This window comes from Vulpes vulpes, chromosome 14 (genome assembly GCF_048418805.1).
Source record: "Vulpes vulpes isolate BD-2025 chromosome 14, VulVul3, whole genome shotgun sequence".
Taxonomy (NCBI): Eukaryota; Metazoa; Chordata; class Mammalia; order Carnivora; family Canidae; genus Vulpes; species Vulpes vulpes.
Window position 1 is genome coordinate 105,366,128 of NC_132793.1, and position 19,558 is coordinate 105,385,685.

At 40.2% G+C, this 19,558-nt stretch overlaps 1 protein-coding gene across 11 annotated transcripts in view; it reads right to left on the reverse strand.

Annotated features, from left to right (window-relative positions):
- Positions 1–6,067: 6,067 nt before the first annotated feature.
- The window catches only part of ZFAND6 (zinc finger AN1-type containing 6), a 64,282-nt gene continuing 50,791 nt past the window's right edge, over positions 6,068–19,558 (reverse strand). For all 11 annotated transcript variants that reach the window (XM_072737484.1, XM_072737488.1, XM_072737483.1 and 8 more), the window contains 3 exons: positions 18,902–19,002; positions 9,140–9,253; positions 6,068–6,982 (listed from right to left, as the gene is read on the reverse strand). In XM_072737484.1, coding sequence (XP_072593585.1) covers positions 6,834–6,982; positions 9,140–9,253; positions 18,902–19,002 — 364 coding nt within the window. In that variant the 3' untranslated portion in view covers positions 6,068–6,833. The remainder of the gene's footprint in view (positions 6,983–9,139; positions 9,254–18,901; positions 19,003–19,558) is intronic.

Below are 19,558 nucleotides of genomic sequence, written 5' to 3' on the forward strand. Positions count from 1 at the left end.
TTCTTTCTTTCTTTCTTTCTTTCTTTTTTTTTTTTTTAGGTGTGGGGGGGGTGACTTAACTATATTAGCTAGGAATCCCAGCACAATGTGGAATAGGACTGGAGGTGAGACAGGACATCCTTGTCTTGTTTCATCTAGGAGGGAAAACATCTAGTTTCTAACCACTAAATCTGATGTTAACTAGGTTTTTCATAGATGTTTCTCATGTAGCTGAAAAGGTTTCTACATATTCTTAGTTTTCCTGAGTTTTTTTTTCTTTAATGATGAATGGGTGTTGGGTTTAATTAATGCTTCTCCTGCATCTGTTGATATGACCCTATTTTCTTCATTAGCCTATGAATATGATCATATTAGTTGATTTTTGGATGTCAACGGCCCCTTGAAATAAATCTCACTCGGCTGTGGGGTACAATTCTTTTTATACATTATTGGATTCAATTTGCCAATATTTTGTGGAGGATTTTTGCACGTATGTTCATAAGAGATGTTAGGCTTTAGTTTTCTTGTCTTGTAATGTCTTTGTCTGGTTTTGGTTATTATGGGAATGCTGGCCCCATAAAATGAGTTAGGAAACAGTCCCTCTGTTTCTATTTTCTGGAAGAGGTTGCAGAGAATTGATAGTAATTTGTTCCTTCAATGTTTGGTAGAATTGACCTGTCTGGACCTGGTGCTTTCCTTTTTGTGAGATAATTAATTGTGGATTAAATTTCTTTGGATTCAGGCCTGTTAGATTATCTTTCTTCCTGTGTGCATTTTGGTAGATTATGCCTTTCAAGGAATTGGTCCATTTCATCTAAGTTATCACATTTGTGAGGAAAGAGAGTTATTCATAATATTCCCTTACTCTTTTAACACCTGTGGGATATGCAGTGGCCTCTCTTGGAGCTGCTGCTTGATGTTACAGACATCCCTGGCCTTTTGGGAGGCTTCCCTCTACAGAGGTTCCCAGATGTTGCTGAGAGATCCATCTCATGACCGCATTCCTTATTTTCCATTCTACTGACTCTCTCAACTACTCTTCATGCTGTGTGTTAACAAAAGAGGAAAAACAAGGCCAGGAAGCCAGTCTTTGGAAAGATACAACAAACAATAGGAGTCCTTTCCTAAATTCCCAAGAGTATCTATTTAGATGTTCTAGACAACCTATGGGGAAAAGGGGGCTGTCTAGCCATTATCACTTTAGCATAAACCATCTTCACATCAGGAAAAAACAGGCCTTCTGAGCCTCGAGCTTAAAGCAAAGGAATAATTTCACTGCAAAGTACACAAGTTAGCATTCCAGTAAAATTAGGGGAAAGGACGTTTTGCTAGATCTCAGTATAGAAATCCCAAATTAGATATGAAGACCAAACTATGAGACAATTTGTGATTTATGGCTTTAATATTTAGTGAATGGATTTGTGACAATTTTGTAAAAAAAAAAAAAAGTAAATTACAAATTGAATGCTGGAGCTGATTCAACAGCCCATTTCATATATTATCCTCAATTTCAAACTGTGCTTATCAAAATGGCTTTATAAATAACTTAATACTTTGGAACTCGGGTACAGAAAACTGGATTAGTCTTAATCTTTGATTTATGACACTTTCAGCACTGGTTCACACACAGTCTGCCTTCAGTTATATCCAACGTAAGCATCCTGAATGGACTTACTCTCAGGGCCCCAGCTGGTTAAGCGTCCAACCCTTGATTTTGGCTTTAGCCTGGATCTCAGGGTCATGAATTCAAGTCCTGCATTGGGCTCCACACTGGGCATGGAGCCTGCTGAAAACAGAACTGAACTTACTCTTTAGAGTTGGGGGCTTGACCACATGGCACCACATCCCTTGCCTCCTCCCTTCTACATGTACCATCCTTATTTTCTCTTCATCTAAATCACATCTATAGGACTCGCAAAGGAGTGTTATCTTACTAAAACTTTTATAGGTGAGCATGTTGTATATTTTGAGATTTTGCTCACTATGCCTCTAAGGTTTACTATGCCTTCTATTCTGTTGTCACTAAGGATCACTAGCTTTGATTACTGTACAATATTCTACTGTGAGATTATATATTTTATTCACACATTCTTTAATGGGACTTAGGTTGTTTCTAGGTTTTTGCTTTCTGTAAACAGTGCTACGAAAATTCTTGTTCATGTCTCCTGTTATCTATGTGCAAGTTTTTCTTGGGTATATACTTAGGACTGAAATTTCTGCATGTCAGGATGTGTGAAAGTACAACTTTAAAAGGTAACACCAGGGGCACCTGGCTGGTTCAGTCAGAAGAGCAAGTGACTCGATCTCGGGGTTGTGAGTTTGAGCCCCATGTTGGGCACAGAGATTACTTAAATAAATAAAAACTTCAATAAAAAGGTTAAAAAATAAAAGGCAACTCCCAAATCTTCTAAAGGACTGAACCACTCTTGGCTAATACCAGCAGCCTAGAAGAGGTTATGTGGGATCCCTCCAACACTACATGTTGCCAGACTTTTAAATTTTTGCCAATTGAATGGATATAAAATGGGTATCTCATTTTGGTATTGATTTGCATTGTAATTTCTCCCAATCTGTAACTCATCTTTTCTTTTTTTTTGAAGATATCTTAAATTACGTATTAGTGCATAAAAGATCTCATTTTCCTTTTAAAGCTGAAATATAGTTGACACACACGTTGTATTAGTTTCAGGTATACAAGGCAGTGATTTGGCATTTATATACATTCAGAATGCTCACCACAGTTAGGTGGAATCACCATCTGTCATCAGTTCTCATGGTATTATTGACTATATTCCCTGTGCTGTACTTTTCATCCCCGTGACTTATTTTCTAAATATGAGTTTGTACTTCTTTATCCCCATCACCTACTGTACCCACCTCCTCTCTGGCAGCCACCAGCTTGTTCTCTGCAGTTAATGTTTTTTTTTTTTTTTTTTTTTATTCCACAGGAGTGAAACCATACAATATGTGTCTCTTATTTCACTGAAGAAAATAACCTCTAGGTCCATCTGTGTTGTTGCAAATGGCAAGATTTCATTTCTTTTATGACTAATACTACATTGTGCCTATATATACAAATCTTCTTTATCCACTCACCCACTGGAGACATAGGTTGCTTCCATACCTTGGCTACTGTAGACGATGCTGCAATAAAAATGATGCTGCTTTTATCTTTCTGAATTAGCTTTTGGTTTCCCTAACAGTCCAAAGTGTAACTATTGAAATGTATGGTATTTTTAATTGAGGTACCTCCACTGTTTTCCACAGTGGTTGGACCAGTTTACATTCCTACCAACAGTGTACGAGGGGAACAGTATTCCCCTTTCTCCACATCCTTGCCAATACCTGTTGTTTCTTGGGTTAATTTTAGCCATTCTGACAGGCATGAGGTGGGATCTCCTTGTGGTTTTGAATTGCCTTTCCCTGATGAGTGATGTGGAACATCTTTTTCATGTGCCTGTTGGGCATCTGTAAGGTCTTCTTTAGAAAAGTGCCTACTCAGAGGTCTTCTGCCCATTTTTAAAATTCTTGCTGTTGAATTGTAGGAATTCTTTATATATATATAGGATATTAACTCCTTATTGGATAAATCATTTTCTCCCCTTGGGAGGTTGCCTTTTCATCTTGTTGATGGTTTCCTTCACTATGTGAAAGCTTTTTAGTTTGAGGTAGTTCCATTAAAGCATGGGACTAAAATCCTTTTGGGCTCTTTTGTGGTTCCAGATTTTAGTATCATTTATTCCGATTCTGTGAAAAAATGCTATTAGTATACTGATAGGTATTGCACTGAATCTGTAGATTACTTTGGGTAGTATGGACATTTTAACAATATTAATTCCTCAAATCCATGAGCATGGAGTATCTTTTCATTCATTTGTATCACCTTCAATTTCTTCCACCAGTGTCTTCTGAGTACAGGTCTTTTACCAAGTTGGTTAAATTTATTCCTAGGTATAAAATACCTCATTTTAATATCAAATTTATCAGTTAATGCTTTGTGTCTTAAGTAGTACTCTATCTCAAGGTCAAAGAAGTAGTTATCATTTTTCCCAAGTTTGAAAATTTTGTGTTACATTTAAGACAATAACTTCCTAGGGCAGGAGGTAGGAGTCAATTTTCACTCTTTCCCACACAGATAACCAACTGTTCTAGCTCAAATTATCAAATTAACTTTCCCCAACGTGACATACCACCTCTTACACCAAAGTTCAGTACATACGTGCCTTTTTCTGGGCAATCAAGTCTATCCCACTGGGAAGTGCATACATCCTTTAGCTAATACCAAACTCTTTAATGTGGCTTCACGTGAATGTGCACTAGCATCTGTCAGGCCAAGTGCCCACCTCCCTGACCTTTCTTTTCAAAAACGCCCTAGCCCTTTATCTTTTTAACCTTTTACTTTATAATTGCTTTGACAAGTTCCAGGAGAAAACTTGGTGGGATTTTGATTGGAATTGCGTTGCATCTATAGGTTTCTCTGGGGACACATGGCATCTTTATTATTTTTAAAGATTTTATTTATTCATGAGAGAGAGAAGCAGAGACACAGGCAGAGGGAGAAGCAGGCTCCCTGCAGGAAGCCCGACATGGGACTCGGATCCTGGGTCTCTAGGATCACAACCCAGGCTGCAGGCGGCGCTAAACCACTGCGCCACTGGGGCTGCCTACACAGCATCTTTATATGGTCTTCCTAGCCATTAACATGTGTCCCTCCTGTTTACTGAAATCTCAGTTATTGTCTCTTAATAATACTTTAGAATTTTTTCTTGAAGAGGCCTTCAATATGTATGGTTAATCTCCTAGGTATGTGGGGTTGATACTACCATAAAAGTTGTCTTCTGGTTTTCTAGTTATTACCACTATCAGGAATGCACCCAGCCTCCAAAAGTTAATGTCATACTCGCTGCTTAACCACATTCTTTATGTCTAGTACTTTCTCTAGATTCATCTGGATTTTCTCTAAGAACAAACACCTAACATGTAAATATCCAGTGCTTTTTCCTTTCTCCTTTTTAGGACTGTTTTGACTATTCTATTGAATACAGGATCTCCAACTTAATTTTGAACAAGCACAGGACAGCCAGCAGCCCTTCGTTTTTTTTTGTTTTTTTTTTTTAAGATTTATTTATTTATGATAGACAGAGAGAGAGAGAGAGAGGCAGAGACACAGGAGGAGGGAGAAGCAGGCTCCATGCCGGGAGCCTGATGTGGGACTTGATCCCGGGACTCCAGGATTGTGTCCTGGGCCAAAGGCAGGCACCGCTGAGCGACCCCAGGGATCCCGTTTCTGACTTTTTAAAAAAGGGAATGAGTTTCCTCTTTTTGAAAGATGCCTGCTTTTCGTTTGTTTGGGTTTACATAGAAACTATCAGCTTAAAGCAATTCCTCCCTCGTTCTAATTTATCAGGAGTTCTCATCATGAACGGGTGTTAAATTCTATTAAATACTTATAGCCTGAATCTGTTGGGCTACTGAGAACAGTTTTCTCTTTTTAATCTGTTTGTGTAATAAATTAACAGATTACATTTAAATAAATTACATTTATAGATTTTCATGCTAAGCCATTCTTACATAGTAAGATAGAACTTACAAATAAAGTAGTGGTAAACAAATTTAAGCCTAGGTATTTGTATTTTAAGATAGTGCTTTTCACCCGTTTTATGTTTCATGTTTAAAAAAAAAAAAAAGATTGGTTGCCAGATAAGTTTGAAAACCACAGGACAAATGGTCTTTCTCATCTACAATCCTCCAGCTGCCATGTCTGAATTATGCCCTTTCGGTTTTCTTGAATTCTACCAGAAAAAGGAGCTCCTAACCAGATGCTAACTCAGCATGACGGGATGTAGAAAAGAGCTGGAAAAGTTGCTATCTACGTGACAGAAAGTAGTTCGTGGTGTTAAAGAAATGCTGACACCTCCAACTCAAAGGAATTTAAGATTACAATTTATCCTCATAAGATTGGTCACAAATAGATGTTCATGGAACAGCAGCAGGACTTGAACAAAACTAATATAGTAGAAAACTAAAGGACCAAAAGTCAAAATGAACTACCAGAAAGAATAACAGAAAAAGTAATACAAGGGAACAATTATGGTTTTCCTTTTTATTTAATCAAAGACTGGTGGATAAACATAAATACAGCACAATTACTTCAGATCATTCTTCATATTGTATACACACAGACCGATGAACGTAATCTGAAAGAAACCTGCAGTCGGCAATGAAATGCATACAGCTTTTCCTTCCCTCGCTCAAAAAAATTTAAAAACACACAAACTTAGAATCTCATCAGCACACACTCTCCTGTGACAAATGATTCAGACATAAATAGTGGGTGCAAAGAAACTATATGCTAATATATGTAGAACCTTTGTTAATGAAAACCCCAAAGCAGCCGTAAGGATGAAGGTACATTCAGTGACTGGTAAGTAGCTGTGCCCCAAGGGGCGCCATCGACAGAGGTCGTGCTGCAGAGAAAAGCTATGTACACACACAATGAGAAAATAAACTGCAAGATCAACGCATGCATGTTTAATACTGGAAAAATCACGGCCCTCCAAAATTTCTTCACGTTTGTTATAAAAGCCCTCTGCACTCAACTAAAATTAAAATGATCTTAAAAGGATAATACTTGTAAAGTTTACTTAAGTCTTTTCAGCCACAGAAACTGCAATGGAAATAAATGTTCAGAGTCATTTTCAAAACAAAAACAAAAATCTATTCTTCTGATGACATGCATGATTAAAAGGTCTATGCAAGATACAGTGCTCTACATTCCCAATGACTAGGAAAAAAAACCTCAAGTCAATTTTTAGTTTGCAGATGGTCAAAGGATTTTGTATTCCAGCAGGAGTTCAAATCTTCTGGATCTTTTCACCAACAACTACTGGATTTTCTTTTCTGATTTTCTCAGCAGCATCAGCTTTGTAATTGTAAGAGCAATTGTGTACATCGGAGTAACGGTGTACACCACAGTAAACATTTCCACACCGGCATTCAAACCCTGCAAATGGATCAGTACACACACGTGAGTCAGACTGAAGGTCGAACTATTAAGTTCCTTAGTATCATTAATGTTAAAAATATCATGTATTTAAGGACAGCCATCTAAAGAATCATTCCAGACAGTTTAGGACCTAATAACATTTTCAGAATTCACTAGCTGATAGCTTCATTTCGTGTTCCTATCTTACAAATAGAGGTCTGTACCACAACAGATCCTAGCCACTTCCCTGAGCTCAGGTCTCTTCACCTGTGATGTGGCCAGGATCACTTCCTATCAAAATCAGGACTGCTACACTGGATGGAAGACATTCTTGAAATGTGAAAATAAGCACACTGTCATAATAAGCAACCTTAAAATTTAACTAAGAAAGGCATAACGAAACTTCTGGCAGAACTGTTAAGAAACACTGCAGTATCCACGCTGGCTTCCCCTGGAAGACTGCCAGAGGTGACTGAGCTGCTCCTGCTGGTTGAGTAAAAGCAGGGGCTGGAGTCCGGCGCCTAAGCAGAAATCTACTTATACTAACGTAGGCAAATTACTTAGCTTCTCTGAGCCTCAGTTTCTGCATCTATAATTTTGGAATAATTATTTTAGGGATTAAGGGAATAATGTGTTAAGTGCTTAATATTTAGTAAACATGCAATAAATGATATTTATTTTAGGGAAATACCCAAGGAGTTGAAGCCAAGAGAGAGTGTGGATAGTCTATATAAAACATAAAACAGGTCCTACTTCCTAAAATTAAGATTTTATGGTATGATGGAACTGTTGGAAATGGAGCATAGGAATCAATATTTCAAATACTGACATCTGATGTAAGCTTCCTTTACCACATTTTGTTTTAGCTTTAGAAACATTCCGTAGCTTCATGATAACAAATGGAAAATGAAGCAACAGCAACACCAGACAGGTTGGACAAGACAAAAGTTACTAAGTCTCAGCCTTCCAATCATGCAGTTTGAGAGTTTCTGAGATGTAAAAGACTACATTTGACACTAAATAAGTATATTTTAAAATATCTTATTGGCTCATTGCTCATGTATTCTTTAAATAAACACATTTGCCAAAGTATGAGCCAATCTTAAACATCTTTGATATCAGACTGTACTCCCCTCCCCTTTCCACCTTAGCTAAAACCTATTCCTTGGCCAGAGAAACCTTCCTAAGAGATACCAAAAAATCTTAATCTACTCTCTTCAGCTCCTCGGTCAAATTTTTATGTGGAGGATTCAGCACAACACCTGGCACACAATAAATAATAAATGACCATTCTTTCCAGCTGGGCCTGCTCTCACCGTTCAGCACAGCCCAAAGCAGCAGCCTCCACTAGGCGCCTGTCTGGCCACAGCAGTTGACACCCCCTCTTCACATGTTGCATGCTGTCGCCAGCCAGCCTCTCCATCTGGGACCCTCAACAGGCCCTATTCTTTCCTTTCTCTGATCTTTTGTCCAAGCTATTCTTTTTGCGTGAAATGCTCCTATTCTCATCATTTCTAAGTCCTCCTTATCTTTCAAGATCCAGCTGAAACACACGGTCTCCATGATACTTTCCATGATGGGCCTCTATTCCCTTTTTGTATGAATTAATTAGGATACCTATCCCTGAACTCCCAAAGTAATCTATTGATGGCACTTCATCTATTTTGTTTGCTAAACACCCAAGTAATGTTTCAAATATTTTTCTCTTCCTCTCTTAGTAACAATGTTGTCAACAGCTCCATTGCAGTCGTGTGGTGACCCTGGGCTAACACCTCACAAGTGCTAACTCACTGAGCCCTCACACCACTACCAATAGCCATTCTACACAGAGAAAGTACCTCTCAGGTATTTAAACACTCCCTCATCTGCAATTTCTGGCTATGCTAAGGCAGGAGCCACATTTTTCAAAGCACCTGGCACACTGACCCAACCTGGGGTCAACCTGGGGTCTAATGCTCTCAAACCCAGCTGGAATGAATTTTTAAAAGAAAATCTATTCATTTCACTTTCAGGTATATAATTAAAGCTACTTTATTTAAGAAAATTCAGACACTGAAGCATATCCAGTATTAACTCTCACGGTAACAAAAATGATCTCCAGTGAAGCCAGAACAGTAAGCCATACGTATTTTAATATGTAATCTTAAGTTCAAACCATTAGATTTAGGTCCTTACCAGTAAGTCCCACTTTCTTCCTGCACATGAAACAGCGATTCTTTTTTTGTTTTGGTTTTTCAAGAGACTTGCTTTGCTCTTCAGATGGCTGCTGTGCCGTATCTGATACTGAAGCTGACAAAAACAGGAAGGTGGTAAAATTTAATTATTCAGTAAGATTTTAATGCTGGGTGGTGGTTGTCCCCCTACCCCAACCTCACTGATCTGTTATTGTGAGGAGAGCTGAGGAATCTGTTAGCATGGAAAGAAGCTTACATAAAGTTACAAAGTGGATTACGTAATACACACCCTTTCATTATATGTATGTACATATTACGTATCTGTGCATACACAAACAGGAAATCTAGTATACTGACATGTTAAAGCAGTGCCTTGAGGTCTCACTCTGTATTCCCTTTTTTTAATAATTATGTATTTGATCAATAAAAGGTGTGCGTGTGCCTGCGCACGCACAAGCGCACACACACAAATACTAGCTGGGTATTCTAAGGGAGTGCGTAAGTAAAACAGCCACGTGTCAACGTCGAAATATCGTTGGGGTCAGAACTATGTATATATCTCAGAGAACAAGGACAAAAAAAAGCTGAAACCAAGATTAGACGGAATGCCGTGTTTCAAATTTCCAGAATGTTTCACATAAAACCTCTAAAATGTTAGAAGATAAATTTATCAGAACATTAAAATTAGGATAACAAATGGATGCACACAAGTAGCAAGGCCAAGGTTGGCTGCAGCAAGATTCAGTCAAATCACGGTATGTCAACCCTAACCAATGTGACCCCTCTGGCCCTCCTGCACACTGCCACCAGAGTCTGCGCATAACCTAGCGCACAGTACATCTTGCTCTCAAACAGTGACTTTCCACGGCCAAGTTCTCACCCTTCTAGTCTTTTTTTTTTTAAAGAGTTTATTTTATTCATGAGAGACAGAGAGAGAGAGAGAGGCAGAGATACAGGCAGAGAGAGAAGCAGGCTCCCTGTGGGGAGCCCAATGCAGGACTCCATCCCAGGACACTGGGATCACACCCTGAGCCAAAGGTAGATGCTCAACCGCTGAACTACCCAGGTGTCCCTCTCACCCTCTAGTCCTTCCTGAGCAGCCTGCTACTTAACCGTGAAGCCAGCCCTCTGCTCACACCATTTATAACCTATGCAAAGGTACTCCTTTCTCTTCCTCATCTACCCTGGGTCTACCTCTTCCATTGTGCAGGTGAAGCTCAAGCCCCCCTTGCTCTGGAGAAATGCAGGGTTCACAGATTAGCCTTGGCTCCCTTGCTAGGCTCTGTCGAGTCCTGGGCACAGCTCGTGTTGTGGGCACAACTGCTTCTGCAGTCTACACACGCTACCTCCAGCCACCTGCTCCAAGTGCAAGTCTGACAGTGTGACTCACCTCCAGAAGAAAGCCCAGAGGCCTGTCAAACTCACTTTACACAATTAAAATCACCTGGAAAATATATATATATATATATATATATATATATATATTAAAAAAAAAAAAAAACTCTTCTCCCGTGCCTAGCCACACTCCCGGCTCCAGCCTTAGGAAATGCCAGTTTCTCCAAACATACAAAGGCTTCTGTCAATAACCTTTCTGTGTGGAATGCTTTCCCATGGCCCTCTTGTCTCACTCTTTACCTGGCTTAATTGAACTGGTCTCTCTTGTCTTGTTTAAGCTTATACCATCAACTTTCACTCTATCCCCTATGCAACAGCTTAGAATAGGAAGCTCTTCCTATGTACCCCAATAGTATAGCCCATGCTATTATAATGGCCTCTGTCTTAACCTGGCTTAGCAGTGAGCTCCTCCAGGGCAGGAGCTTGTCCATTCCACTCCTGCCACCAGTGCCTGTCCTCACATCCCAGACCACATTGGCAGGCACACCACAAAAACCTGCTCAACTGCATTCCTCAATTACTCACTTACTGGAGTCAAGTGCCCCAGTTTCCCCAATTACACTGTAAGCCCACCAAGGACAGATGATTTCTTATTTCCTATCTGAATCTCCAGCACAGTGAATTCTACAGAGTAGATGCTCAAGCATCTGATGTAATGGATTCTAGACTGCTTATGTTAACTACATTACCTCCCGTTTTAACAAAATATGACAAAGACAAAACACCACCAACTAACAAGTAAATATGCACGAATGAACAATTCTATAACTGATTATTCCACCTAGACATTCTGAAACCAGATGGGAGACAGTTGTAAATATAAACATTTTATGAATGTTTTAAAACAGGCTATGGAACACATAAAGCCTTTCAGTATTAATAAATAAATATCCTCAGAATGTGACCTCATGAGGATAGGTTCTGAATGTCTTACTTGTTTTACCCACAGCCCCCAGAACATATCAAATAACGTTCCACTATTTGTAAAGAGCTCAAAAATAGTTTAACTTGGTATCAGAAAAGAATCTGTTTATTACCTTTGAAATCTATAAGCCATAATATCTAACCTGGTCTCCCAAGAAACTATGATGTTCACATAAACTTATATGAACAATGCTTTAACAGCAATAACAGCACTATTCCAAGAAAACTTTTTTAAAACAAAACTGGGTAAATTGCTGAGGCACAAACTTTGGAATCTGGAAATGGAGGAGAGTGAAAACATGTTTCCCTGCCACAAACACAAATGCTACTCCGTACACACATCTCTGTGAAGACATTTCATAGTACCAGCTCCAACAACCTGTCGATGGCAAACGCACTATCTTTAGAGTTAAGGATCCACAGGCAGCCTGAGAGCTTACGCATGAGGACCATCTTCTGAGGCTGATCTCACCCGTCCACCATGATCCCATGAGACTAAGATGACCTTCACTTGTTTCAAACTAGTTAGGGGACAGGTAGCCTGAATTTTTTTTTTTTTTTTAAGATTTTATTTACTTATTCATGAGAGAGAGAGAGAGAGAGAGAGAGAGAGAGGCAGAGGGAGAAGCAGGCTCCACGCAGGGATCCCGATGTGGGACTCCATCCCAGGTCTCCAGGATCAGGCCCTGGGCTGAAGGCTGCGCTAAACCACTGAGCCACCCGGGCTGCCCTGGCATCCTGAATTTAAACATTCACCGGATTAGTTCATAGGGAAAATGATCTAGTGTTGTGTGAGGGCTCAGGATTCCCCAAAATGACCCATTTTCTTGTATGTGAAACTGAAAATCAAAGCCTGCCTTATCAGACTCTTATTTATGGAAAAGGAAACAATTCATCTTTTAAAAGAGCCGTACACATACTGCATCTGATGCCAAAAAGAACAAGTGTCCTCAGAACTAGGCAGTTTCTCAGTCTGACATGGCAACTATGCACAAGGTCAGCTGCCTGCGTGTGACCTGCTGGTCCTCAGGGGCTGTTTGGGACTCCTAGGCATGAGGCCTGGGAAGTAAACTTAATTTTTTTTTTTTAAGTAAACTTAATTTTTAATGGGAATCCCAACTAGACAAAGTGTACTGGCCAGTAACTTGACACTTCACAAGCACAGGGTAGGTAAAATTAGTTCAACTACCCACGTGGAGGGTCCCATTCAGGAGGAACAAGGCCCTCAGCTCTGGGTCCTGTTAAAAAAAAAAAAAAAGCACACAAATATAAAAGTATATAAACAATTTAGCATTACCTCTGGGAGCATATTAATATGCGTGATGATACTAATAGGCACCTGGAGTCGTCTGACAGCAGACACAATCCCCACGTGAAGTGACACACACACACACACACACACACACACACACACACACACACCTTCCTGGGAGGCTTCTGCTCACCACTTCCACCCAGTGCTGATAGCGCAGCCGCTCAACAAACATTGAATGAACACACACCTTCCCAATAACCCACTGGGAGAACATTCATTTTCCTCCCCTGTCCTTTACTTTATGTAAAATGAGGGATTGGACAAAATGATCTGTGGTCCTAGCTCAAAAATTGTTCACAAAATGAGAACATTTTAAATATTCCAGGGAAAAATAAGTTTATAGTATAGCAGGCTCCAAAAAAAATATACCAAGCTATAGATTTAATTTTATATTTTCCAGTCACTGTGTTAAAAAGTATAGGAAGGGCAAAGTTAACATATATTATCATTTAAAATGTAATCGGTATTTAACATTTCTCATCTTTTTGATACTCAGTCTTTGAAACTTGTGTGTATGTTACACTTGGTGTAACTAGCAAACAAATATGTAGTAAAAAGTACCTAATTTCAGACAAGCCACATTTCAAGTGCTCACTAGCTACCCGAGATGTGTGGTCACCTTTCTGGACAGAGCAGCTCTGTGCAGGAAAGCAATTTCTATCAGCAGCTATCTTGGGACGAAGAAGTGTCATATTAATCTTCTTAAAATACAATTTCAGGCCATCTTTAAAAAAAAAACAAAAAACCAACCAGCCTTCCTTCACGAGGCTCTCTTCCCCCTAACCACTTATTAGAACTAATACCTCAGGGATCGTCTATGACTTGCTTTCAACCACCTCCTTGGCTTTAGTTCTGACACAGACTTGCTGAACTGGCCCCTCCAGCAAGCGCTGCTCCCGCAGCTCCCACCACCCACAATGGCATGTGTCCTCCTGTATGCCTGTCCCACAGTTTCTGCTCCGGCTGGGAGCCTTCTCCACCAGACTTACCTTTTGTATAAATGAACCATACGACATGTGGCCTTGCTACCTGCATGTATTCTGCATGTTTTCAGAGTTCACTCCTGCTGTGGCAGGTATCAGAACTTGGAATCCTTTCACAGCTGAGCACACACCCCAGTATGGACAGGCAACATCTCGTTTATCCAGTCACCCGCTGATGGCCATCTGGGCTGTTTCCACATTTTGGTAACTATGAACAATGCTGCTATGAGCATTCTCACACAAGTTTCTGTGTGGACACACGTTTTCAGTCCCCTGGAATTTAGGAATGGAATTTCTGGCTCATATGGGTTAACTCTCTTTCTGAATTAATTGTGTAACTGCCCAAATGTTTCCCAAGATGGCTGCACCATTTTCCACCCCCAACAAGCATGTATTAGGGTTCTAATTTCTCCATTCCTTAACACTCGGCCATCTGCATATCTTTTTTGGATAAACGTCTATTTAGATCCTTTGCCCTTTAAAAAACTGTGGTCTTTCTACTGTTGAATTATAACATTCTTTATATCTTAATCAGATATGTCACTGGCAAATGTTATTTTCCTATTCTGTGGCCTGCCTTTTCACCGTCTTTTTTTCCTCTTTATTAAGATTTTATTTATTTATTCATTTGAGACATAGAGAGAGAGGCAGAGACACAGGCAGAGGGACAAGCAGGCTCCATGCAGGGAGCCTGACGTGGGACTCGATCCTGGGTCTCCAGGATCAAGCCCTGGGCTGAAGGAGGCACTAAACTTTACGCTGAGCCACCCGGGCTGCCCCCTTTTCACTGTCTTGATGGTGGCCCTTGAAGTAATAGGTTTAATGTGTGTTTTAATCTGGTGGCTTGTGCTTCAGATACCCCACGTAAGGAAGCATGCCTGAGCCAAGGTCATTAAGACTTACGTCTGTTTTCTTTTAAATGTTTTACAGTCTTGGCTCCTATGTTCTGGTATTCTGGAGTAAACTTCTGTATAAGGTGAGGCAGAGATCCAACTTCACTCTGTCAACTGTCCAGCATCATCTGCTAAAGCCTACTCCTCCCCTACTGGAAGATCTTGGCACACTTGCTGAACATCAACTGCCCACAACCATCAGAGCGTATTTCTGGATGCTGTGCTAGCCCCACCATCAACAGGAGTGTTCTCAGGCCTGTGTCTGTAAGTCTCAACTACTGCAGCTGGTGGGCAGTTCTGAGACTGGGAATGGTTAGTTTTCCTCCAACTCTGTTCTACTTTTTCAAGATTATTTGGCTATTCTCACCCAGCTTTTAAAATCAGAAGAAATCTTTGATTTTTTAATCCAGGCAGCTTTCTCAAATTAGTCTAATGGGACTATTCCTCTCAGATTGTTCTGAGCCACTGAGTTGTCCACTCAAGTCTGCATGAAGTCAGGATCCCTGAAAGCTGGAGCCTGAAAGTCTAGTGCACGAAGTTACTTTGTATGGCATTCCTATCCACTGTGCTGACAGGAACTCAAGTCCTCCTAGAATGTGTCACTGATGAAGGGCTCAGCCCTCTGCTTCATCACCTCGTGCTACTGTTGGGAAGCTTCACAATCCTCTCTTACGTGTAACAAAGCCCACTTCACTTCTGTTATTTCAATGACTTCGAGCACCCTGTAAGGTGCATGTGGCTATTACTTATTCTCCTTTAAAAGTGATAAAAATATGGCTCAGAGAAGTGGAGGTGTCAATGTATGAAAACAGAACCTTTGATCCAAATTCCACTTCTTTTTATTGAGGTCCAGGAACCGAGGAACTGAGCGGTTAAATGAAGCGAAGCATAATGCGCAGCACGACAATCCAGCATGATAATGTGAAATGTACCAAAACACTTGAAAAAATGTTTTTAAAGCTAGCTTCTGTCAACTAAAAATCTGACATTCCTAAGTGAGACAATCTAAGTTAGGTACTGCCAATGGTTAAAATAAAAAAATTAAATGAGAAACATGCTATGATACATTAAATTCTCATTCAAAGAGGAGAAAAATTCTTCAGAGCCACGAGGACAAAATGAAAGCAGTCCCACCCAACTGGTAGCAACATATCCTCATTATAAGCAGGATACCTACAGAGAAGAAAGCTGTTTCAAGAAAACTAATCTGAAAACTCTAATAAAGAATGTTAGAAGATACTGGCTTAGATTAGATGCACAGCTGCTACTCATGTACCCTCTTCCATCTGGGATGATCTTCCCATCTAAATAAATTTCCCTGAAGGATGCAAATGGAATAATATGGAAGAAAGTAGATAATTGGTCAGTCACCAAACCAGACGACACTATGCTGAATGAATGGTGGGGCCTCACGTGTCAAGAGGAACGCACATACCCACATCCCAGTCTAGGGAGCGTTACAACTGTCCTGTAGACAGACTGGCCTCAAGTCAGATGCCTGGGTTCCGGTTCTAGCTCAAATGACCACAGGACTTGAGTACAAGACTTCTTTATCAATTTTTGTCCATCCACTAAATAGATGGGAAAAAAATATTCTCTGCATTTATTTCTATCCAACAGAGAAATCACAAGTACGTTTACATTATGAGTGTATGTGTATACATAAAGGCACACATACACACACATTCAATTCCCCCGCTACTGAGAGTTTGCTATATGCCACTTCACTTTTATGAAAAACCTACATTAGTACCTTTTTTGCTGACTGAAATATCCAAAGAGAATTTTCGCTTTTATGAAATGGTAATTGCTTTTTTACACCACTTTGGTTTACAAAAGGTTTCACAGAAATACTCTACTTTTGGATAGCAGGAGAAACATGTTTATAATGAAAGAAGACACTTTTAATTCAACAGAATAAGCAAGACCTTTTTAAAAACTAGGCTATTAGAGGATTTTACATACTGAAAAATGAATCCTCTCAAACTCAGATGAAACTTATACTCGATGTTTCAAAGATTCTGCAATGTTAAAATAAGGAATGCTAAGTTGTAAAGACAGGTACTTACAAGTTAATACTGGTTTAACCACAAAAGTCATAGAAATTGTACGTGGAAAAAGGAGTGTAATTTTCAAAACCCTCAATTTCTCCTGCTATGGCTTCAAGACCACCTTCTCCATTCCTGTTCTCAGGGCTGTTGTCATCCATTAACCATGAGTGGTATAAAGGCACTTTACACAATGATCTTTCACCAACCTCTCTTCATCCTTTGTCAGACTTGCGAAACAACTGCTACCAGATCCTTAAGCCGCATCTGTTCTGTTCATTACCAACATTCTGAAATTTGTTCCATTGCGAGACGTAACATCTTCGTGATTATTAGCAGCCTGTTTTCACTGTTCCTTACTTAGCTCTCTTCCTAAACTGCTAAGCAACCCTTGCTTCTAGAAACACTCCGACGTGGGCACCTGTGGGCTGGAATTAACCAGGACCCAGATGACTCCTCCTTCCTTTGCTGACTCATTTTCCAACTTGCTCCTCCTAATCTCAGCCCTCATTTTTCTTTCTTTCTTTTTTTTTTTTAAGAGTTTATTAATTCATGAGAGACAGAGAGAGAGAGAGAGAGACAGAGACACAGGCAGAGAGAGAAGCAGGCTCCATGCGGGGAGCCCAAAGCAGGACACGATCCTGGGACCCCAGGATCACGCCCTGGGCTGTAGGCAGACGCCCAACTGCTGAGCCACCCAGGTGTCCCAGCCCTCATTTCTCAACATGTGCCAAGGACTCCCAAATCTCAGACATTAATACTCCTCACATATTTAAATAACAATTACTTACCTACAATCTCCAATGGAGCTAGTTCTGAAATGCGATCACGCCCAACTTTATGCACATCCTGTTTGGCCACACCACCTCTTTCAGCACCCCATCTAAAGCTGCTGGCCACTGCCACCATCACAAAACCAAAAAGCCTTACCACCCTTCTCCTATTCCTCACGTCCCATGGATAACAAAATCTTAGGGATTTTTCTATTTCTGCCTTTCCTTAGATTTTTCGATTTAACTAAAAAGTAAAATTTATTCAATTATAATATTTATTCTTTAACTTAAAATAATATTTATGCTGCATGGAAGACAATACTGATGTTGGCCAGATGCTCTATTTTCTTGCTATAACAACATCTATGAATAGGCAAATTATGCTAATCATTTGCTGGGCATAAACTCAGAGCAAAGGAACCAGCCAGCTCAGCCACATTTAAACTTCAGCAAACTTCTCTGTCACTACCACATGAACACTATGTTTGATGGAAGTTCTCACTGGTCTGGGCATCTTCTCTAAATCATGCCGCAGGCTCAGCCATGGGCTTACCTTTCCCAAGTGTCCTCCTTCAGTGAGCCATTGTCTCCACACATACATGCACTATCTACCAGCCTCCACAATGTCTATCATCTTTGCATATCCAGAAAGCCTTCATACACATTTTAAAACCCTTCTACATCATTCTAATCCACATAATGGGGATATAAAGAGTGTGGGCAAGAACTAGAGGCACCATGCTGTGAAAATGGGAAACTGAATGTGATGGCTATGCTCGTGGCCACAGATACTGAGAGATGGGCAACCACCAGTCAAGTCAAACAGTCTCTGACAATCTGAGTCAAAAAACAAGAGATTTGGGCTCCTGGGTGGCTCAGTGGTTGAGCATCTGCCTTCGGCTCAGGGCATGTTCCTGCGATCCGAGGACTGAGTCCCACACTGGGCTCCCCACAAGGAACCTGCTTCTCGCTCTACCTACGTCTCTGCCTTTCTCTTTGTGTCGCTCATGAATAAATAAAATCTTTAAAAAACAAAACAAAAACAAAACAAAACAAAAGAACCCAAGAGATTCCTCTTAGGCCGCAGCTATAGTTGCTTGCAGGGGAAATAATACTTAGGTTAAATTGGTAAAAATAACAGTAAAAGAGAACAGTATATTGTAATACCACTACTCATTCACTTATAGTTCTCAAACTAAATACATTTACAATTTTCCACATTTATGTTGATGACATAATTATAGATCAGTGGGAAATGGCTCCCAACACTTCAATTAAATACTTGAGATATAAAATATTCTGCTCCTAATAATAAATGTAAAAATATATTTTAGGCAGTCAATTAAAAAAAAATATGCACCTAGGTTACTGCCTGGCCTGTAATCCTCAACTGTTAAATGAACGACAAAAGTATGCTAGCTCATATGCAAACCTTGCAGGTCTTCTGTTTCAGGTACTGCTTTGTCCACAGATGTACTGTCCACTTGGGAAGATGCTACAGATTCTGATAAAAGTGACTGATTTGATACAGGGCTAGAAAAGCAAAAATATGTAGATTTGAAAAATGATCTCATGTAGGAGCAGTAATTAAAGTGATGTAATAAGTACAAGTTCAACATATCTAAGTACATCATTACAAGAGAGAACACAGAGATACTGTTTTCTAACCTCTGCATGAACCACAGGCCATGAACTCAGAGACAAGTTTGGACCAGAAATACATGGCTTTTAAAAATAAGAGCAATAGTGAGTGGTCTCTGTGCATGAATTCAGCACATGAACACCAGTGCAGTCACGCCTGGTACAGAGTCAGGAGCCCGGGTATAATACTGTAAAGTATGTGCTGGTGCAGCAGAACTAGGCATCTCCCATCACAAACTGGGGAAAGAAACTATCGAGTAGAAATGTCATCCTTGTCTCCTAACGGCAGACTGCAGGCGAATCAAGTACTTCTGCGTTTTCAGGCTTCTATCTGGCGGGACTTCACAGTGAGAATGGAAAGCTCTGGCACGGCCTGAATTGGGGGCGCCATGCCAGGGAGGGAGCAGAGTCATAGGCAGGGCCCCTGCAGGGACAGGCCATGGTTAGG